Genomic DNA, 24,190 nt, shown 5'->3' with positions numbered 1-24,190 from the left:
TTATGATTATTTTTTTAACTCAATAAAAGTGCCAAAATAAAAATGATTAAGAAAACAAACAAAAAAATAACAAAGAACTTTGAGTAATGGGTGATAAAATATATATAAAAAAGGAAAAAGGCCGTACTTTAACCTGTAATGGTTTACTTTTTAAATTGTTACTTGGATGGAGAGTTGTCTCATTGGCACTCACACCACATCTTCCTATATCTATATAGAGAAAAGAGAAAAGAAAACATATGCTTTTGAAAAATATAAGAGAATAGAGATTTGAGGGGCCCCCTCCGAATATCCAAACCATCGCTCGATCGTTCGTTCACGACTATGTGCAATCACATCAAGCTTGCCTTCTGAGTTTTGCTATTATATGACTACACGCTAACTTTGGCTTATGACTTCAGCATTGCCGATTTCTGTAACTTTTGAGTGGTAGAGTTTGTTTACAGGTCACCGTCATCTGTATGGCATTGGTGTAATGAATTCTGATTGATACCAATTCAACATGGAAATAAGAATGATAATAAATGAATATCTTTGTCATTAACTAAATATTAGTTATAGCTGACTTAACTAGTTAGTGGAAATACATTAAGCATATTGTTGGTCGATGTGTATTGGCTTTTAAACTTGAATTATATCCGTCAAGTAGAATTATCGTGGTGTGTCATGAAAGGTCATGGCTGTTAGAAGAGAAAATAAATGGTTCTTAATTCAATCAACTCGTATTTGATTGTGCATTTCCTTTTTGACTGTACATGCAGAAATACTTTTAAATAAATGTGCATACGTCGATTAATTAAATACAGATAATAAATAAATTTAAATGTAAAAGAGCAACAAAAAAACTAATGCGATTTTTAAATTGTTATATTGTGTAATTAATATTCTTTCTGAACATTACATCAAAAATGTGTTTTTTTATTCTTTATCAACACATGAACGTGCCTATTTTGTTTACACGTTCCATATGTAAATGTATGAGAAACCTCTGCTGTATCTTCTATTAGATTTTATAGAATTGTCCGCTCTACTCCCTGCTTTGATGAGGTAATTCTGTTGACGTTTGAACAGATTTAGCTACTGTCGATTGCTTGGGAGAAAATTAATAAACTGGAACCAATATATAACATTTATGTTCTGTATTTTGACATTTTCATCACCATTTACGACGATACATGTAGGTTTTATCCATTAATAAACCTCTGATAAACAAGCGCGTATAACTATTATTACTTCTTTTCCTCGATATAGCGTTTAATACAGTAACATTTTTGCTTTCTCAGTTTTACTTTTGTCTATTTTTGACAGGTCTGTAATATGGTCAACACTATAATTGTAACCAATACGTACATTTGTACTAGATTAATATAAATTTATGAGTTAAATATTATCAAAATTAATAAAGGATAAACCAAAACCCTTATGAAATTTTTCCTTTCATTTTGCTCTGCTGCAAATCTATAAAAGCCAAAAATATGTTATACATGATCCCTGTAATCAAGTACCGTAATTTTGGCAGTTCAGAACCCTTTAAAGATTATACAAGGTTACATGTATGACTAAAACAATTCAAATAATTTTCTGTGATTACGCAATCTTCAATATAAAATCTTAATGTTTCACTCAGACATCAGAGAGTTCGATCTACTATGTAACTCCGTCTAAATAATCATGCTAGTTGGGGCATAGCATGATAACATTTTTGTGTGGTTATGCTAACCGTACTTGGTTTATAATTAATGAAACGTTTAATACACAAGTGTCCTAGATTTCACTACGCAATATTAACATGTTAACTCCGCCCACTGACCTCACTCTTAATGTGTATCGTGTAACCTGATGATCTATTGATTTTCCATGTAGTGCATAATTCATGTGTTTTTATGCCAACTGAAGATGGAGTCTGGTAAAAGACGATTTGTTGACACTAGTGATGAAGAAATTGAACCAAAACGTTTGAACATGAGTGCTGACAAAACAATAAAGCAGAATATAACAGCAGCCACTATTTTCAGGGAGTATTTAAAAGTAAAGAAAATGGATCCTGGATTTGAAAAGTATGACACCTTTAAACTAGATGAAGTGTTATTTTTATATGGATGTGCGTAAAGCTGATGGAAATCGTTTTAAACAAATTCACTGCAATGCTTGAGATACTCATTGAATAGATATGTAAAAGCTCCACCGTACAATAAAAAAAATGACATCCTGAATGATGAAAGTTTTAGCGCTTCCAGAGAAAATTTAAAGCGGCAATGGCAGAGCTTAAACGCATGGGATTAGGAGACGTCGAGCATTATCCGTCTATTTACGAAGCTGACAGAAGAAAAATGTATTCCTCAATATATTTATCACCAAATACTCCATTTGGACTTCAAAATAAAGTTCAGTTTGACATTCGCCTGTATTTTTGTAGACGGGGAATGGAAAATATGCCACAAATGACTAAATCCACGTTTTCTGTAAAAAAAAAGATCCGAAGACGGGGCTTAAATATGTGGTTAAAACTTTAGATGAGTTGACAAAAAACCATCGCATCAGTGACAAAGAAAAAACGTCTGGGATAATGCCAGAAAATTCCGGTTCTGAATATTGCCCCGTGTCCTCCTTTGAAAAGTATGTAAACAAATTAAATCCAGAGTGTGACAAACTATGGCTGAGACCAAAAGATCAGTTTTGGGAAGAGGACCCTTCATGGTATTATAACATTCCTGTGGGCGAAAAAACGATTGGCAATTTCATGTCATACCTGAGCAAGAAGTGCAACTTGTCTGAAATTTACACTAACCATTCAATCCGTGCTACCGAGGCTACTCTTCTAGCTAAAAACTCATATTGCAATGCACAGATCATGGCCATAACTGGACATTAGTCAGTAGCATCCCTTTCTTTGTATCAGCGGGTTGATAATGATGATAAGATACGTATGGGACAGACGTTAACAGAAAGTATCACTGCACCTTCAAAAGCATTAGCTTTAACTGCTGGTGAAACATCATCAAATATTCGTGCTTTACCAAGCTCAATGCCTCCTAAAACTTTTGCAATTCGTCCTTCTTCTACATTTCTTCCTCTACCGAATATTACAACAGCCAGCGCCACACTTATGAGCACAGAACGTAGTTCCGTTACTTATAACGTTGGACAAAAGACCCTGTATACATCTGCTAAGGAACACAAAGCGCCGCCGTTGCCATTTAGTGGACCTTTGCCATGCAATACGTTTAAGCCAAAACATTTAAGTACAACCCAACAAGGAAACAGCACACAGTCATTTAATGAATCATTGCAAGGTGTTAATCTAAATGAACTGTTTAACGATTTTCCTGAAACTGCCGTAAACATAAATCGTACTACACTTTGTCCACAAGTTTTCACCAACTGTTCCGTAACTATTGTTTATAAAAAAGAATTACTTCATTTTTAGAAGAAGAACAGATCTGATAGTTTTAGAACATATTTTTTTTTTACCGTTTTGTTTAATGTGATCGGGAGCATTTCACTTTGTTTCATTCCATCTTATATTTTTTTTCTTATTTATATTTTTAATGGTTTTCTGGAAGAAAAACTTTTTTTTTAAATCTGTTATTACTGTTTAGTTTGTATAATATAATACACAGATGTATAATAAATATATTTTTTATTTGAATTTCTCTAGATTGATAAAGCCATTGATTGCGTCATGCATGTATATATGTCAACCAGTGGAAAATTCCCCAAGCGGTCAGGCTAACAAGTTAACTGGCCTTATGTAGGGCAATACACGAAAGTTATCACAAGACAGCATGTACCTTACTTTGTGTTCTTTTTATAGTACACATGATTTCAGGTCAATAGTTTAAGCACATTGGTTAAAGGTCAACATACCACAACGCGATTTCTGATTGGCTACAGGCACATGTTTTGTAAGAAGGTTTCTTCTATTGGGACAATTTGATTGGGTTGTGTACGGCGAACATGGTTATTTAGCAGATGTCAAGGCAGCCAGTAGAATTCAAGTTTACAACTACATAACCACACAAATATATATATATATATATATACGTACTTTGTTCTTTTGAATATTATACAAAGTTATATGTCACGAATATTTGATTCATAGTTGTCTTAAATTTATTATAAAATCTTAAGATAGATGGAGTTATAAAAGGTACAAAAGGATATGATATAAAAAAAAATACAGTCATATAACTTCAAGAGATCACAATACAAATACATTAATGTTATTGTGTACTTAATAAGGGTAGTAATGCATTTTACCGTCAGGCGTCAAGCGGTCATTTTCAGCTACCGTTAGAGTCAAATTGGTTACAATTTTACAGTGAATCGTCAAAATATCCTTATCATGATTCGCCAGAGGTATCAAATAATTATCGTTACTGTTTTTTTGGGGAGAAAAAAAATTAACGTGATTCGTCAAAATCATTTGATTTTTTTATCGTCTTAAAGAAAGTGCACTTGTTATCGTCATGTATCAAATATTACCATTAACGTCATTTGACAAGACTTTTTGCTGTTATTCGTTATGAAGGTACACCCATCACCACCGCCTAATGAGTATAAAATTCAAAATATGTTCCTTAAAAGTAGATTTATGGATTTAACAGTTTATGAAGGCCGAGTCTGTGATGCGTTATATGCAATATATATCGAATTTATATATGTAGAGTGATTATACAAATTTGTAATTTTCATAAATGTTCAATTTTATCTCTTGTACATGTATCCAACTATTTATTATTATATATATTTTTTTAATTATAGCCTTATCTGTGAAAGGTTTACAAGCCAATGTTCCTTTGTTTGAACCTAGAGAAAACAACGTATCATTCTATGCTGGGGATACTGCAACGTTACTTTGTTCAGTCACGGGATTACAAACTCGATTTGTAAGTATGATCCCTGACAAAACATATACAATATTTACCTTATTGTGTACAATATGCACTGGAAATAATTGTTTAAATACTTGTCTAAAAACAATGGTCTTATTTTTTATTCTTCCAAATAAACAATTAAATTTAGTAATTTCATCAGTCATAAATTTGTATACATGTATTGAATAACTAATCGTCATCTAGCTATAGTATACAATGTAGTAGTGATATATCTGTATTGAACATATCTTACTGAAGGACTTGACGGACGGAGAAACAAGCGAAACGACAGTCTCAAACGAAATCGTAACACTGGACTGAAATATGAATAATATTTTTAAATATTTTGTTTATCATTCTGTTCATTTATTATTGTTGAGTTATGGATTTTCTATCATTTTAAAAACATTAACATCAACCCGAAAATTAATTAAGAAGAACAAAGAACTAAACACAAAAAAAATACTTCCGAACTGACAGCTCAATAGAATGTAACATTTGCTTCAGCAAATATTTTATAATCTAGTTAGCAGAGATGAAAAGATTCAATTTGGGATGCTGCTGAATTGAACATGATTTTAATGAAATTTTGTACACAGCCAAGACCTTGTTTAGCATAAGTGTTTGATTTGATTTGAAGGACTATCAATAACGTCAGATTGAATTATGGTAAACTGGTTTCATCGCTTAACTTACTTTAATTGTAATTTATAGTTGTATGTCCCTTTAATCCGTCAATATTTAGTTATCATTAGATAACTACCGTTATTTGGATTTAATATGTTGTGGTTTCTTGTTGAACCATATCCGAACGAACTATTTATATCACAAACTAAAAGAAAAATATGTAAGACTAATCAAATGAAACTGAGATAATATATCGTTCCAATAACACTAATTCTTGCTTTGAAGTTAAATTAATTTGATTGTTTCTCTTAAACACGAACATCTTTTCACAAGTACTCAATCGTTTTTATCTTTAACTTTTAACTTCTTATAACTTAAGTGCCATTCGTTAATTATTTCATGTACAGATCTAGCAAAAAAAAAAATGTGAATACAAAATTTCGTATGCAATAGAATGAGCATACGTAATTAATCCTTGTAATACAAAAGTAAAATTTAAGAGCTGATAGTTGCATACCGTTATATGTATATGCTATGAGTGTATCACTTAGGGACTTTCCGTTTAGAATTTCGGTTCGGTATTTTTGGTTTTTTTTTTATTTTTGATACATATAGCTGGTCTCCAAAATATTCTGCTTCCTTCGAACTGTAATGCTAAAATTAAAACTGGGGAATGGAGGCAATGTCAATTTAAATGAGAATGTCTGGTAAAGAGAAACCACACGCTCGTCTAGTCAAAAGCACTATCAAAATAGCTTCGACTGGTCCGTTGGTGACCCTTTGTAAAGCTAACTATGATTTGTTTACCTTGCATTTCATGTGGCTCTCCAAAGTTTTTCCCAGTTTTTCGAACTATTACAATTGTATATCTCAATTCAAACCAAACAAATTGTAAATGAAAAAAAACGAAAACAAAAACAACAACAAAAACATTAACAAAAACAACATAATAAACTCTTTTGGAATAACAATTAGCATGAAACATTTGTGTGACCAAAAGCATTCTTGAATTATATATTGTATTGTTGTTTTTTTAAATTGACACAAATAATTAAAAATAAGATGAGTAAGAAACTCTCTGTTTCCCGTGAAATTTGAAAGTTCATTCAACTTTATTATTTCCTCAATGCATGCATGTAACATGTCTGTTTGAAATCTACATACAAATGTGTGTGTAAAATGAATGGTTTTATATAAATGTGCAGCATATATGACTGTTTCTAGGTATCAAAAAGGGTCTCGTTGGTCTTATAGCTGCGTGCTAGCCTCGAGTGCAGAATGGCATGGGTTCAATAACCTGTCAAATCAAACCGAAGTCTTACTTATTTGTATGTTCTGCTCTCAGATGAACACGTGACATTTTCCGTTGATGTCAAACTCGAGATAAATGTCAACACATTGCAATATGAGGAATAACTCGTAGAAAAAATGGGAATTGTCTGATATATATACCGAGAATGTTACTTTACGTGAATATCAATAATGTGGTCATTTTTTTTATAAATTTCTTGTTAACAAAACTTTAAAATTTTCGAAAAACTAAGGATTTTATTATCCCAGGCATAGATTACCTTAGCGGTATTTGGCACAATTTTTTGGGATTTTGGATCCTTAATGCTCTTCAAATTTGTACTTAATTGGCTTATAAATATTTTGATATGAGCGTCATTGATGAGTCTTATTTAGACGAAACGCGCGTCGGCGTACTAAATTATAATCCTGATAGCTATGATAACTATTTACACCACTGGTTCGATGCCAATGCTGGTGGACGTTTCGTCCCCATGAGTATCACCAGCCCAGTAGTCAACATTTCGGTACAAAACTTATTTTTTTTCGAAAAACTAAGGATTTTCTTATCCAAGATATAGATTACCTTAGCGTTATATGACACAACTTTTAGGAATTTTGAATTCTCAATGCTCTTTAACTTTGTACTTGTTTGGCTTTATACATATTTTGATATGAGCGTCACTGATGAGTCTTATTTAGACGAAACGCGCGTCGGCGTACTAAATTATAATCCTGGTACTTTTGATAACTATTTACGTATTATATTTCTTTTTCTAAAACTGATGCCTGAATGCTTAATTAGGGAATACATTTTTTTCCAAAATTTTGACAGTAATCAGAATCATTATCATCAGTATGTTTTGTTTGATCAAATATATTGCTTTCACAGTAGGTGGTAGTAGACTAGGCATGTAATACATATTACTTTTTAACGTGTCATTGTAATTTCTGTTTTGCAAAATGAATTCTTTATTTGTCCTGGATATTTCGAATTAGATTGTTTACTGTGAAACAGAATCTGGATTCTAAAGCCGTGAATAATTCTGCCTCAGACGACTGGTTTTCTAATCCAATCAACAAAAGTGCCGCCTGAGTTCGTGTGCGGTAATATACCATTATTAAATTTTCAACGGAAAACTCAAATTGGTGTAAAATTGATATGTTTCCATTCCGGTGGTGGCACGTTTCTCTCAGTATGTTCTCTTTAAGTATATTTTTTCTCCATGCGAACAGAAGCATGCCTCAGTGCATATTTTGGTTTGCCATCACGGATGATTCTCGAAAGGATAATTATCCGTTTTCTCTTAGCATATCATGCAGAAAAGTATAATCAATGTATTTCTCAAGTGAATTTCTTATATTATTTTTTTTCTGAAGGAGATAAGACGTATGTCTTTTGTAACCTTTTTTCCAATCAGATGATATTGGTTCTTCTAATACATCAACTAATTCCGGTTAATACATTGTTGTACCTTAAGGAAATGATATTATGACAAATTTGTTATAAAAAAAAAAATAGAATTAATACACTGGACACATACATCTTGAATAATTCCCAAGAAACATTTGTTTATGTAAGAGTTGATTATATTGCAAAAAGTATTTAAGCCGAGACGGGTCATTCGATTTTCTTAAGATGAAACAGACAGGACCAATTACATTTCACATTATTCCCAGCCAAGACGCCATTAAAATCTTTATTTTTTTCAGGATCACAGTTTTATTTGTTCAAGTTTAGAATCTGAAATCATTTACGACATATTTCTCAACAAAGATCTAATTTGCTTCAAGCTAGTTTGAAATACTTCTAGTTAAATAGAGTTTTGAACAAATCGAATATGAAGGACATTCAAACAAAAAAGTTTGATCGGATTGAAAGCGAAGCATTGTCACAGGTGTTGCTAAACAGATAAAAAAAAATATTTTCAAATCTGGACGTGATTCCACGCAGAATTTTGCTAAACATATACTAATTCCTAGTCTCTATTAAATCCATAATTTCAACATCAATGTATAGCTAGGAGACGCCGTAAAACGTTTTCAATTAGCTTTCATTTAGTTTTTAATGTTTAAAAAATACTTGTTTACTATCAAAGCTCTTTCCTATTCTAAACCACTATCTAACCTGATCTCCGACTGAAATTTGCAAGATTTCCGATTTGAGATGAAGTATCTTACAGGTTTTATAAGAAAGCCAAATATATAAAATGTTCAGATGTAATCAAAACATAAAGTACATAAACAGAAGAAAGTAATGCAGCTATGGTCAATTCAGTCTCAGAGTTTTAAAACTTCTTAATAAGTCTAATTTCATTTTATTTGTACATGTATGTTACATATGGAGCAGATTCTGCTTACCCTTCTTGAGACCATGAAAGCATTCCCGGTATTTATTAGGTTCGGATGGGTGCCTCTCTTTGGAAAGGAATTTTACATCTGTTCATCTATTCTGACCATAAAAAGAATAATTATTTATCAAATTCTATGTAATTTCAGGTAGTTTGGAGGAGAACATCTGAACCTAACCCATTAACAATAGGTGATTTTGTATATAGTCCTGACGAACGTATCACCATACGACGTGTAGAAAACAAAAATGAATGGAATTTAATCATCAAAGATGTACAAATAGCCGACGCTGGAATATACGAGTGTGCAGTTAGTTCTCGGGAGAAATACAAAAGACTTGTTTTACTTCGGGTGAATGGTCAGTATCATAGCGTCATTCTTTCAAATTAATAATCGAAAAAAATCAACAATGTCTTTCCCAACAAAAATTCAATGTTCTCAACATAGTTAAAACTGCTAGTAAGATAGATTAAAAAAAATGAATATGATGGACATTCCAAATAAAAAGTTCTGCTTGGTATAGAAGGAAAACATTGTCACAGGTTTTGTTAAGCAGATAAAAATATACATTGTACATCCTTCCACGCAGAATTTTCAAAACCGTGACGTTTATTATTTCCTTGTCTCAAATCTTTGATTTTAATATCAATTCATTAGCCAGGAGACGTCATAAAACGTGTTCATTTAATGGATATGTTCTTATTCGAAACCACTTTTCAATTTATTTTTCCGACTGAAATAAACATGGGTGAAATTGGTCATTTGGTTTTCCAATCAAATATCTAAACTTCACCAGTTCACATTAGAAACCAAATATCAAAAACCGTTAAGATGCAATAAAAACCTAAAATACATAAACAAAAGAGCTTAATGTCAATAAGGTTTATTCTGTCTCAGGGTTAAAAAACCTCTTGAATAGTCTTAGTTCATTTAGTTTGTACATGGATGCTATATGTGGAGCAGATTCTGCTGACCCTTCCGGAAACCCTGGGATCGCCCCTGATTTTGATTGGGTTCGAATTCTTGATTAGGACATCGGAATTCAACCTATTGACAATAGGGGATTTACAAAAACAATAGTTGATTTAGTCTAAAAATAGTCCTGTCGACCTTTTCATCATACGGAGTAAAAAAGACAAACAATAAGAATTTGATAATACAAATGTCAAAATAACCGACACTGGACCGGAGTATATGAGTGTGCAGTTACTTCTCGGGAGAAATACATTTTTTTAATCGTGTTAATGGTCAGTTAATTACATAAAAGATATGAAGTTCTTGCTAACATGTACAGTGGAAAGCGAAACTAAATATGTACGCCGTGTTGAGACAAGATGAAAACAGCAACAATGAAAAGTCGCATTCTTATTTTGAATATCTAAAAGAACTATTTTATACCTTGTTGTTTTCATTTTGAAAGTATTGTCAATATCGAAGAAGTGCAAAAACAAAATATGAACGCAATTACTTTGGATTAAGAAAAGATATCCTTGACATAAATTTCTAGTGTCAGTACTCAATAACTTTTAACCTAGGCAATACACTTTGTAATCAATGAATTTATGGTTAATTACTTGAAATAAGAAATAATGGAAAAAGTGTATCGGAAATAAAACTGCATTATTCCTATATGATTTTTTTATTTGATTTAATAATCACAAGTTATTGTAGCCAATAGAGATAGCAAATATTACTTAAATCTCTGTTACATAATCACAAAGACTTGATGGTAATCGATAAAATGAAAATATAATATATATGTACTTTGGTGATACCTTTTCAATATAATCTCTTTGAACTGTTCAATTCTATTTAATGATGAGAGTTTAATTATACATATTTCTTTTTTATGTTTGAAGTATTGATTTCGAACATTCGGTAGAATAGACAAATCTGTTTCGTTCGTAAATTTTCACTTTTAATATAGTACAAGGATGTTAAAGGGGCACTAGCTGTCAAAATCATGGCCAACGATTCGACTTAGATTCTCATAGTTATTTATAACATTGTTAAACAATGATCCTAATTTTAAAAATTCTAAAATAAACAACATACCAGGCATGGGCTCTATAATAAGTAGCTTCGTTTCGTTTGCGCCATCTAAATAACTTTCGAGTTGGCCTATAACCTCCGACTACCATATACGCGATTTAAACATAGATATAAATATAAATAGATAAAAAGAAAGCAGACTGGTGTATTTGGATATTTCTAGGTCGGTTAGATTTCATATTATAGAATAAAAATATATGTAAATCATCGTTTTTACTTGTACAAGAAAGATGTTTTGTATATCGAATCAACCAATGAAAGGATTTACTTTTCAAGTTGTTTCACTTTCAATTTTGGTAATGTTTTCCTTTAAAAAATTGAACACGCACAATGAATGCGGTGTCCATCTGTAGCTAAGGAGTTGAAATGAAATTCACATGAATACGGATTCAATGAGGTCGAATTACTTACTTCATATCATCAATGCTTTTTAGCGTATTTTGACAAAACTGAACCATACTGGCTGCTAAAATATTTTATATATCTCGTAGCTAGTATCCCTTTAATTAATTAAATGTTCAATTAGAACTCTTTTCGAAAAATGTTTAAAAAGACGTCTTTTTAATGTGTATACAATAAGTGGTTATCGCTTGTCAAAATGTAAAATTTATTACAGTGTTATTGGCCTCAATCATGCTTTCTGGCATATATATCATAAATCAGAATATTGCAAATTGGTCCGATATATATATCTACAAAAACATATCAAATACCATTTATAATGATGCTTTGTTTTATTGGGAAGGGTAAAGTATCTTCGGTTTGAAAGTATGAATTTACTAACACTATAGGTTACAAGAGCGCAATTATTTGTTTACATTTAACCGGCACGTTTTTTACCCCAAGATGGTACTCAGAATAGAATCCTATACGGCTTCTGATTGGTTGATACAGGATTGGAATTACATTTAATCGAAAGCTTATCCAATTATGTTTTAAAATTGCCGAAAATCATATTCTCATTTTACGAAGTATAGAAAATATCTTCAATTTCTGCACGTCGGAGCCATTAAAAATATGCCTTTTTCATTAAGCGAAAAAAGTAGACGATTTTTTTCAACTGCATTTTAAGGCAATTTGAGCCGCATGACCCTATATTTTTTTTTGGTTGTAATGCAACACTGGCATTTCTAGTAACAGGAACTGCCACCCGTTTTTCGCTAGTTTGTGTAGTCTTTGAGAAAAAAAATACGGAACACTAGTGGTACCCTATGGAAAATGCATTACGAATAATTGCGCTCTTGTAACCTATAGAGAAATGACATTTTTTTTTAATAAGGCTTTGAAAAATATCAAAAATAGACATTTTGCTCGGGAAAAATGTGAAACAGTGAGAAACAGGGTCAAATGGACTTTTCATCAACGCGAGTTCGTGCTCAAATGGACTTTTCATCAACGCGAGTTCGTGCTATAGTCTGTTTCCTATTTGTATTCATTTCTATATCTAAATCTAGGGTGGGCTCGAATGTCGACAAAGTATGAAGAGAATGCAACGTTTTTGTGATATCTACTGTTTTTATCGGAAAAAGCGTGTTTTTATCTTGAATTTGAAGGTAAATTTAGGGTTTTAACCATAATGACCGTGTCTCAGTTGCTGTTCTAGCAAAAAGCTAATTTCGTGAAAATTGGCCAAAAGGGTCCTTAAGCAAATACCAACCATTTAGTTAAATTGCAAAGTAGAAAAATTAAGCTTGGCATTGAATATCGTAGTACAAGAATAGTTTCTCTTGCCAAAGTAGTAATATTATCATATTTTCAACATTTGGAAAAACTATAGTCTGTTTCAAAAACGTGTTTTTTCAAGAAATGGTTTCATATATAGCCATTCTTCAAAATTCGATGTAGCTTTTCCATATCAGAACGGTTTAGTTGACAATATGATCAGTGCTGGATGACCTTCGAAAATTAGGCCAATAAATTAACATTATCTTCATGTGTCTTTGACCAGTACCGTATTTGGCGAAAAAATCAGTTCCAATTTTTGGCCTGATCGGCGGGCAAAAAATAATTCTACAAATTCAGAGAGAGATCAGATAATGTTTTGAAGATGTGATATCATCTAGATAGACGCCAGCGCGACTTTTGGCGCAGGCGCTTAATTTTCGGAAATTTTTTTCACTACCGTATAGGTTACAAGAGCGCAATTATTTGTTTACATTTAACCGGCAAGTTTTTTACCCCAAGATGGTACTCAGAATAGAATCCTATACGGCTTCTGATTGGTTGATACAGGATTGGAATTACATTTAATCGAAAGCTTATCCAATTAGGTTTAAAAATTGCCGAAAATCATATTCTCATTTTACGAAGTATAGAAAATATCTTCAATTTCTGCACGTCGGAGCCATTAAAAATAAGCCTTTTTCATTAAGCGAAAAAAAGTAGACGATTTTTTTCAACTGCATTTTAAGGCAATTTGAGCCGCATGACCCTATATTTTTTTTTGGTTGTAATGCAACACTGGCATTTCTAGTAACAGGAACTGCCACCCGTTTTTCGCTAGTTTGTGTAGTCTTTGAGAAAAAAAATACGGAACACTAGTGGTACCCTATGGAAAATGCATTACGAATAATTGCGCTCTTGTAACCATTATCAACAGTTAGAACAGCATACGAAGTTACATTACAAGAATATTCAATATTTTCAAATTAGAGGAAACAGTAGTTTATCGGTGTTAAAACTCATTATTCTACGTATTCGGTAAACGGGAAGTTCATTAAAGATAGATAGGACAACACATTAGATGGTCAAAAATGTTTGTGAATAGCAACAATTTCTTTCAAATTCACAGGTTATGGGAACACAATACAATTCATACAATGTTTCTTATCTTACGCATAGCTAAAACTGTTTGTATGTTTTAGGAACATCACGACGTTTTAACAGTAAAGGTTCAGCTTATGATAAAGGTAACTTTCATGTTGAAATTTAAAGGAGTTTGTGCTATGCTTGTTTTCCTGTTTATTTGCTACTCTGTATTAAAGTAACCGTCAACTACCTAATATCATTTTTATTTTGCTGCAAAGATTCCTGTCGTTTAAGTCATCCTATATGTTAATATTTTTATATCTCAAACAATGTCGGTCAACTATGTTTGTTTAATTTTTTTAAAATTGTTATATTTCACTTAAAAATTACCAAAGTGTCAGTAAGTAACAAAAAGAAATAAGTATAATTGCTTTCAGATTAAATGATTTACGAAATGGTTATATCATAGAAACAGAATAAATAGTAAGTATAGCCCATCAGTACATTGCATGTATTTTGATCTTGTCATTTGGAAAACTCACATAGTTTTTACAAAATACGGAGTCTTATATACTAGTATGTAAATTTGCGGTGTTTCGTACTCTTTAAAAGAGAATATTTAATGCACCCATTCACACTGTTTTATGTGTATTAAGTGCATTGGTTTTTTTGTTGGTATAACTCTCGCATTATCTAAAATTATATATTTCAGATTATGAATAATAAATAGATGTATTTTAATGTGTTTTTGGTGTGTTTGTTTTTGCATCGTTAGACATGAGTTATATACCATTTTTGTTAACATAATACTCATAAGTAAAGAAATAAATTTAAGAAAGCGATGTGTTTTCTCTTATCGGAATGTATAAAAAAAACTCACACCATGATATCAAAATGAGATTCTAACTATTCAGGAATATGACAGAAGTTATCCATTCTTTTGATTTGTTCGAGCTTTTGATTTTGCCATGCCATTTGATAAGGGACTTTCCTTTTTTAATTTTCCTAGGAGTTCAGTAACTTTGTGATTTACAGGTTTTTGGTGTTTTTTTTCAGATCAAGATAGCGTAAAATCTCGTAAGTATACACATATAATAAACGCATTCATCAATTAATATTTTCATTTTTTTTCATTTATATTCCGAAAATCCGTAAACAACAACCTTAAGTTTGTGTTTCCGTATCACTTTTCTAGATGTATCATCTCACTCAATTCCAATGTGTTGGATGTAATTGAGGTGTTCCAAAATATTTACCAATTTGCCTAAGTTAATCATTTTCACAGAGAGTCGGAATATTAGTTTTTTTTTAATCTAAACTTATTTACAAAGATTTTTTAAAGAATTACCCATAATGAGGTTGTCTGCAAATTGATCTTGTAAAATTTCAGATGCGATTCACAAAATGAAGTTTTTTTCTAGTGAGCGCAGCGCACGACATAAAAAAAACATAATATGTCGAGTAGCTTATATTTTACAATCTCAATATACAGATAACCTGAAAATCTATTTATCGGGCTGTATTTGCGTCTTTTTGAAGTGCATGTCCTTGTTTTACCAGCAAATTGGAAGATGACTTGAACAGTTCAGGTTTAATCTAGCAACTTCTTTTCAAAAATTATGACGTCATTAATATATTCGTGTCAAAGTTATCAAGTGTGGATCAAACTATATTCGACGTCAAAAAACCGTGATATGCAATTTAATTAAGAGCTGATTAGAGTGTCATAGACAATTGGACGACCGACACAAAATGTGATATTAATCATTGTAATATCGAAGCACTGACTACTGAGTTGATGCTACCTTCGTCGACTTGCAGTCCACAATGGCTAGCAGCGGATTTGACTTGTGTATTATTTAAAAAGTAATAATTATAGTGATTTTTATGGGGGAGAAATTGTCTTTATAATGAAGATAGGTAAAGTACTTGTATATTCTGCCATTGTTTTTCATAACTAACTTAAACATATATTTGAATACAGATTTAGCTATGTCAGATTTTAAAAGCCTCTAACATTGTCTAAAATTAACAGTTACAGAAAAATGTAAAGTATTAATAGGAGTAAATTTGATTATAATGTATAATTGATAAATTTATTAGTTTTTTAAGAACATGCATTGTATAAGCCTGACATTTAAGTTCATAATATTTATTGTAGAAACATGTCACCATTTTTCTCGTTTATTTCTTGATTTCATATATGACATCACCCCTTGATCAATGAAATGAAAGTCACAAAGCAGAGAATATGGTATATTAAGAATATATCAGCAAAATCTTTAAGGAATAGCGCCAATTTTCAGAAAACTGTCTTAAATTTTGTCAAATAATGCACCATAAAAGATCCCATTTAACGTCGTTGACGAAAATTGTCTTTAATTAAAATAATCGGACATTTTCATATCTTTTAGAAAAATTTTCAAAACTGATCGAGATTTTAATTGTTTTACTCGTAAAAAGGACGAAAAGACATACAGAGCCACAAAACACTTAGTTTTTATATTCATCTCAAAAATAAGAAGCACAAACTGTTGCCATTTCAGACTTTCAATCTTAATTAAGTGTATTAAGCAAAGAAAATGAAGTTTCTACTCTGCATTAAATTGTCGTGTGTATTAACCCAGAAAAATGTAAATCTTTTTTAACAACAAATTCACTATACGAGATCTAATTTAGAATGACTCAAATAATACTTTCATTTTCTAAAGCTATCGTAATCAGTAGAAAACATTGAAAAAGAAATCAAAAGACACTCATCGTCTTCCTTACGAAGTCGTATCCCCACCTATTCTATATTTTTTAAGATGATTAAGATAGGCAACAAAATTCTTTATGGTTTTCTGATTTCAACTGTCTGAAACAAACAAAAAAGCATTTCAAACGATGACACAGAATAGTCTCAGAAATATGATCCACATGATTTTAAATTTTAAAAGATTTTGAAGTAAGCATAAGTCATATTTAATAGACTGCTGTTGAAGTATATCCGGGTTTGAAAATCAACATAATCCTAACTACAAAAGTGTTATAGGAAATATGTCTACCTGTTAGCTGTTGGTTTTTAGGTACATTGTTCAAAACAGTACAATCAGCTGATTTGTTATTTTGTATATAAATCAGTTTTATAGATGTTGTTTATCCATTAACTGTTTTGGTTCTTTCTTTAAGAGGTACTAATGTCAGGGCAAAGATTTGTCAGTAAAGGTCAGACTATACTCCTTACCTGTAATGCCACAGGTGAGGATTATGCCCCGGATGGAGTTGACTGGTTTATAAATGGACATAAAGTTAATCATCAAACAATGCCTCGTGTTAGAATTTACGATCCAGTGGTTGACAATAATAAAAGAACTTTACTAAGCACTTTAGAAATAAGACGTTCTATAATGAATGATAAAGGAATATATGTATGTAGAGGTCCAGATGATAAAACCAGTAGTCTGACAGTCCATATATTAGACGGTAAGTAGAACTTTACATAAGATTATTTTTTACTGACAGTCGATATATACGAAGGTAAAACTCGGAATATATAGGAACAGTATGTTAAAACGTTTTGCAATCATTTTTGAGTTCGTGTATATTTCATAACAGCACAAAACATTTAGAGGTTTTCGCCGACAAGTTGACATTTTCCACTGGTTTTTGTTTTATTCTTAATATTAAATTCTTGCATACTGACTTTTGGTCACATTTATTAAAGACAGGCTTCATAGAGGAAACATTGAAAACAATCTAAGGATCAACGACAATCACAAATATGGAAATGCTCAGATAGATAAAACAATTAAGAATGAAATTTGAGAAATAACGAGAACTTTCATCTTGGAACTGTCACTCAGATCGGGTAAATAGCTAGTATTATTAGAAATGTAAAGATTTAAAAATTCTCAGGAGTGACGCTCTGTACGTCATGAGAATGTACTGATGAAACTGATTTGAAATATAATTTGCAGAAATCTGATAAATGGCAAATTATATAGGCGCCATGAGCAAACATATCATATAGCGGTATTTCTCTGAGAATAGAAGAAATGATTTTATTCGATTGAAAACCTTAAAACAACTATCTTTATAACGATTAATCTTTAATAAATTCCTAGTAATGTTCTAAGTGAAAAAGCAATGTTTAATTTCTGTATGTTTTGTTTCAGAAGAAAAGTCAAGTATAGATAAGCGTGGTAAGCCAATATTTAAATATTGATATATAAGGTAGTAAGAAGATCTGAATCGCGTGGTTTGAAACAAGCGTTGTATTTTCAGGACAGAAATAAGTTCCCTACAGATATATATTGTTTGCTTATACAAAATACTTGTCTTGAATTTAATTATTCACAAATAAAATTCAAAGCTGAAACAATAATCAGAAACACATTTAAAAGGAATGAAGATCTTTCAGTGCAATAATGCTTCATTTTCCGAATATTGTCCTTGAATATATAAACAAGTATATAAACAAGTACATATATATTGTCATCCCCTGATCAAATCATCCTAGACATAAGAATACACATTTTGTACGCCAGACGCGAGGTTCGTCTTTCAAACAAACTCATAAGTTACGACACAAATAAGTGATGCAGACTTTTGTATTTATAATTGATTTATTTGTATTTATCATAAATATATGCGTTCACATGTTGACGTGAATACAAATTCACATTTCGAAATAACTAGAATTTAAAATTGAAAAAAAATATATATGCCTACAAACTTAATAACTTGACTGTGTAATATTTTATCCTTTGAAAATTATTTTATTGCTTTCAAAGGTGATGGATCTCCGTCTCATGGTATGTATACATTTTTTATTATTCAGTTGATGCCTTGAATAGATTGAATATATCCAGTGTAGAGTAGTAGAAGTAGTTTTATGTTTTTAATGAATTACATGTGTGTTTTGAAGAAGACTTTGAGTTTGTACCTCCACAAAATACGGCTAATAAAACTGAAAATCAATACAAATAATCATGATAGCTTAGCAGTTAGAAATAACTATGTTCTATGAATCAAAGAACATAAAAAATGTGCACTGATATATTTCGGTTTTATTTCTGTGTGAAAGTGAAATTGAGAGACATGATTGTTTTTTATTGTGTAACATTTTGTGGCATCAATACCAAATAGAACACCAAGTAGTCTAAAAATCATATATCTTAGCTAAAAACGGGTTTTACCAAATGTTATAATACATTTGAGTCGAAATCAAACAAAGTGATTGTGAGACCACTGGACGCCTTGATCACATTCCCGATTTACAGTAAAGAGGAACGGTAGGTCTCGGATGCTATAAATTATTGTGGAGTTATCGAAAATTTATAGACAAATCAAAATGAAAGCTTGGAAAAATTAATTGCTGTTAATGATTTTGAATAAGTTTGTAGATTTGCGTTCTTAGTTTTGAAAGAATGTAAACATACATCCGGTTCAATACGGAAAAGAGTTGACTAGGAAAATATGTTCCTTTTAATATAACATCCGCGGTAAATTAATTTTGTCACATTTTTTCTTAATTTGGTGCTTCTATAAAATATTTTGAAAAAATGAGGTGACATATTAACTAAAGCTTGAAAACTGGAACAGGGTTTATCATCTGATAAGTGTACTCCTATTGATTGTTAACAACTTAAAAACAATGAAATTTGATTGGAAAAAAATTATAGTACTAGAAAGGAACTTTACTCATCCCAAGATTGTCTTCACTTAAAACACGGATTGATACTCCAAATAAATTGATAAAATGTGGTATGATTGCCGAAGAGACAACTCGTCACAAAAGACCAAAATGACACATAAATCAATAACTATACGTAACCGTACGGCCTTCAACAATAAGTAAAGCCCATACCGCATATTCGGCTATAAATTGGTTGTGTTACTCCTCTATTTAAGTTGATTTACTGTGGTAGTGTAATTCTGTTTATATATCTTGTAAAATTGTGCATGACTGGTACATAACCCGCTATGTGAGATTATATTGATAGAAGTGTGCCAAAGTTCAGTGCATTACAATAGAGTTAGACGGCTGTTGCCATTAATCCTGCTCTCTGTTAGAATATCACATGCTTTAAATAGCGATCACCTGTTAAAAATATCATTATATAATATAGGATCATTTACCTTGTCTAATCACACTATGCATTGTAACAAAATCATCATACTCAACTGCAATAAAATTATAAGTATTTCGCCTCTATATGTATACATATATAGCTACAATCAGGCTATTTGCGACAAACGCAAAATTGTAACTTCTATGCTTTTCCTGTTTATTTAAATGTTTTTCAAATTCAAATTATCATATATTTCTTATCAAACAATTCAAAGTCAACTGTTTTGGGAACAGAACAAGCAAGAAGGAAAAACCCAACCTTAAATTAGTACGAAGACAACAATTTTAAACAGTACTATAACTCGCTATAAACAGGATACAAGCTCATCGATAATCGCCAACTTTCCTGTTTGAGAACTGCCTTCAAACATATAACTTAATATATTTTTTTCATTTTATTGCGTCGAGTAAAAAAAAAAGTATGTTTTGAATGTGTAGTAGTATTTATTTAATTTTTGTATACTATAGCTACATGTAGCACACGTGGTATTTATTCATTTTTTGTATTTGTAAATAACAGTGAACCTTGTTTAATGTGTTCAACCTAAAACAATTAACTATCTTGTTTTATAATTTAATTAAATTTTTAATTCTTTTTTTTTTAGGATATGTGAGCGGTTCTGCTATCCCATGTTGTTCCTTCCAGTGGAGTAAACAGTGCTCAATAATATTTTTCTGTCTATCAGCAACCTGGTTTACACATGCGTGGTTTGTCACGTGATATACACAATATATAGCTGACACGAATATCAAGCGAAAACGTATCACATGAATGATTTCCCCCGAACAACAGTCGTTACGTGGAAATTTGAACGAATTCTTTTAAGCAGAAATGAAAGAAAGAACGATATCAGGAGGACGTTCAATTTGAAAATCAAACCAAATTAACCAAAACCTTTGAAGGGTCACTTGCAGTTGAATATATGCATTTAACATTATTTTGTCATGTTTCGTTTTACTGTATATATTATACATTTTAAGAGCACATGAATATGTCACACACTTTTCATTTCTAATTTGAAGTTCCGTTATTTTCATGTAACTATGAAGCTATGAAATGTTGATGGACAAAAAGCCAGCAATAAAGCATTAATGTTCATTTCCAAAAATGGCAGCAATTCAGAACAGTGAATTTTTTCATGCGATACATTCTATAGCATTCCAATAATCTAGGTCCATTAAGTAGCTCATGTGGATGTTTGATTTGTTCTGAATGCAGTTGTTATATTTTTTTTTATTAAAAAGGATAATTTTACAAATGTTCCTTATTTTGTATATATATGTTGTCAACTACCGTAGATAAATATTAACAATAAAGTAAAAAGTCATATGCTAAAAAAGTAAAAATGATTTAACACACAGTAAAAAAAAAATGTGCGCAATATATCTGAAGACATCGTTAGACCATTAATTTTCCTGTTTGAATTGTTTTACACTTGTCATTTTGGGCCCTTTTAGCTTGTTGTTCGGTGTGAGCATGGCGCAGTGTTGAAGATCATACTTTGACCTTTAATGGTTTACTTTAGAAACATTGGGATTTGAATGGAGAGTTGTATCATTGGTACTTATACAACATCTTCGTATATCTATGACAAATATTCCTAACATTACCCATTCAGATCTTCATAACAATATCAACAGCATAATTAATTGTAAGTATGCAGCCGTGTTCAGTTTTCTCCATAGCATTTTTGATTTTGATGACTCTGAACAACACTGTCGCATTTCGAAATGCAACATCTTTAGAAATTTAATAACAGATGTTCAATTCAGAAGCAATTTAAATAAAAGTCTTATTTCACCAGAAGTTACAATGATCTGTATTGTTAATCACAAGATGTCTGAAAATGAGAGCGTAACCTTTGTGGATTATCATAAATCGCAGAAACAAAAACCCTTATGTGCTGCCATAGATCACATATCAACTATAGGGCAAAGAGACATAATCAACCAGTCTGATCATTTACTTCTTTGTAATTTTACTTTTCACACTTACACACTTCGGTGTTGACATGAATATCAATAATGTGGTCATTTTAATAAATTTCCTGTTAACAAAACTTTGAATTTTTCTAAAATCTAAGGAATTTCTTATCCCAGGCAGAGATTTCCTTAGCCGTATTTGGCACAACTTTTTGGAATTTTTGATCCTCAATGCTCTTCAACTTTGTTCATGTTTGGCTTTAAAAATATTTTGATATGAGCGTCACTGATGAGACTTATGTAGACGAAACGCGCGTCTGGCGTACTGAATTATAATTCTGGTACCTTCGATAACTATTTCTATGAAGTTCGCATTATCAAAAAAAAGCTACCACCGGACTAACAATATTCAGCTTGCAACACCTCTCCGTAGTCATACTATCCGACAATTGGGAACTGCGACAACATATCGTTGCAATGACACAATACATCACATTGGTATTATAGCTTTTCCTTCCATCAGCTTGGTGAATTCAATGCACCTTTTTGATTCTAAAAACGGCGTAGAAGCAATCATGATAATGGTCATTATAAATCATCTACTCCCATGAATATTATCTTAATTAATGACTAGCTGCCATTTATTCAAAAGCTGTTAGTTATTCATTACATTTGCACGATGCTTTATTAATTAATTCTTTCGATACATGTAGGTTTTTTGGTCTATGTAAAACTTATGTTTGGAAACTACTGTTACTTACCCACATTCAAACTAATTTTAACTTTCTGCTATTATTTAGGATATTGCTAATCACAAAAGTTTCATGTCTGATGCTCGGTCCGTTTCTGTGTGTGTTACATTTAAGTGTTATGTCGTTGTTCTCCTCTTATATTTAATGCGTTTCCCTCAGTTTAGTTTGTTACCCCGATTTTGTTTTTTTGTCCATGGATTTATGAGTTTTGAACAGCGGTATACTACTGTTGCCTTTATTAATCCTAGTTCGCACCGGCAAAGATGAAAAGGAGAAAAAATCTTTTCTAAAACTTCCCTTTGCCAATTAAAGTCTCAATGCTATCAACTTGATCAATATCCTTCATCATAAGTCCGTTCACTCAAAAATACCGCCCTGTTTAAAGATCAGTCTGCATTTTTGTATGCTTATACCAATAACAAACACATGAACTTGATATTGGTAAATAACACTTTTCTGCGAATGTGTTATCCAAAACTTGACAAAACTTTAAATTTTACGAAAAACTAAGAACTTTTTATCCCAGATATAGATTATCCTAGCCGTATTTGGCACAGTTTTTTGGAATTTTGGATCATCAATGCTCTTCAACTTTGTACTTGTTTGGCGTTTATAAATATTTTGATATGAGCGTCACTGGTGAGTCTTATGTAAATAAAACGCGGGTCTGGCTTACTAAATTATAATCCTGGTACCTTTGATAACTAATTATCCTAACGCTCGATATATCGAAAAAAAAAATCCATGAATTGGAAACACAACTTTAAAATGCCGATGGATTCAGTCGAGGATTATGCCAGGCAATATGTTAAACGCAAGAAAGAAAACGTAGATACTATTTTCGAATTGATTAAGCGTGTGAGGTTGTTAATGTTCAGAACCATATGGGTATTTGGACCATACCCGTATGGTCGGGGTAATTAAATCTCTGTTACAGTTTACTTTGAATACTTCTAAACTAGGACAGTTCTTTAAAAGTACGCTTTCATATAGGTCATTCTATTATTATATTATAATAAAGAGATAACTGAATAAAAATAAGAAGTTTCACATAGTTAATTTTACTACCTAGTCAAAACTATAATAAACACATTTTACACCGGTGTTCATTAAGGATGTGTTTTTACAAATGAATAGCAATATATCGACTTGAAAAGATAACTTCCAAAAAAATATCAATTAACTGTAACACAAGAAGTCACTGGCAAGGAACATATTTTATTCAAGTTGTTATTGTGAATATGGTGTACTGTAGTCATATTACGATATTGGAAATCTGCATTGAGCTTCATTAACACCGTAGACACATCGGAATAACCCAAAACCTAGGCATCATTGCACGCAGCTGGAAAGAAGGCTATATTTTCACTTGCAAACAATAGTTGTAACTGAACAACCATGAAGTGCAAATGCGAGAAAAGTTATGTTCCCGTATGGAAGTAAATGTCACCCTA

The 24,190-nt window shown here is 31.5% G+C and overlaps 1 protein-coding gene across 4 annotated transcripts in view; it reads left to right on the top strand.

Annotated features, from left to right (window-relative positions):
• LOC134714931 (hemicentin-1-like) overlaps positions 1 to 21,294 on the top strand; it is a 48,824-nt gene extending 27,530 nt beyond the window's left edge. For 2 of the 4 annotated variants that reach the window (XM_063576645.1, XM_063576644.1), the window contains exons 3-10: positions 4,765 to 4,889; positions 9,294 to 9,504; positions 14,063 to 14,107; positions 15,003 to 15,023; positions 17,118 to 17,411; positions 18,104 to 18,130; positions 18,722 to 18,742; positions 20,667 to 21,294. In XM_063576645.1, the coding sequence (XP_063432715.1) occupies positions 4,765 to 4,889; positions 9,294 to 9,504; positions 14,063 to 14,107; positions 15,003 to 15,023; positions 17,118 to 17,411; positions 18,104 to 18,130; positions 18,722 to 18,742; positions 20,667 to 20,782 (860 nt within the window). In that variant the 3' untranslated portion in view covers positions 20,783 to 21,294. The remainder of the gene's footprint in view (positions 1 to 4,764; positions 4,890 to 9,293; positions 9,505 to 14,062; positions 14,108 to 15,002; positions 15,024 to 17,117; positions 17,412 to 18,103; positions 18,131 to 18,721; positions 18,743 to 20,666) is intronic. The other 2 variants (XM_063576646.1, XM_063576648.1) reach the window with 2 other exon arrangements.
• Positions 21,295 to 24,190: the final 2,896 nt, after the last annotated feature.

This window comes from Mytilus trossulus, chromosome 4, assembly GCF_036588685.1.
Source record: "Mytilus trossulus isolate FHL-02 chromosome 4, PNRI_Mtr1.1.1.hap1, whole genome shotgun sequence".
Taxonomy (NCBI): Eukaryota; Metazoa; Mollusca; class Bivalvia; order Mytilida; family Mytilidae; genus Mytilus; species Mytilus trossulus.
Note: the sequence above shows the minus strand (reverse complement) of the source record. Positions and strands in the feature narration are given on the sequence as shown.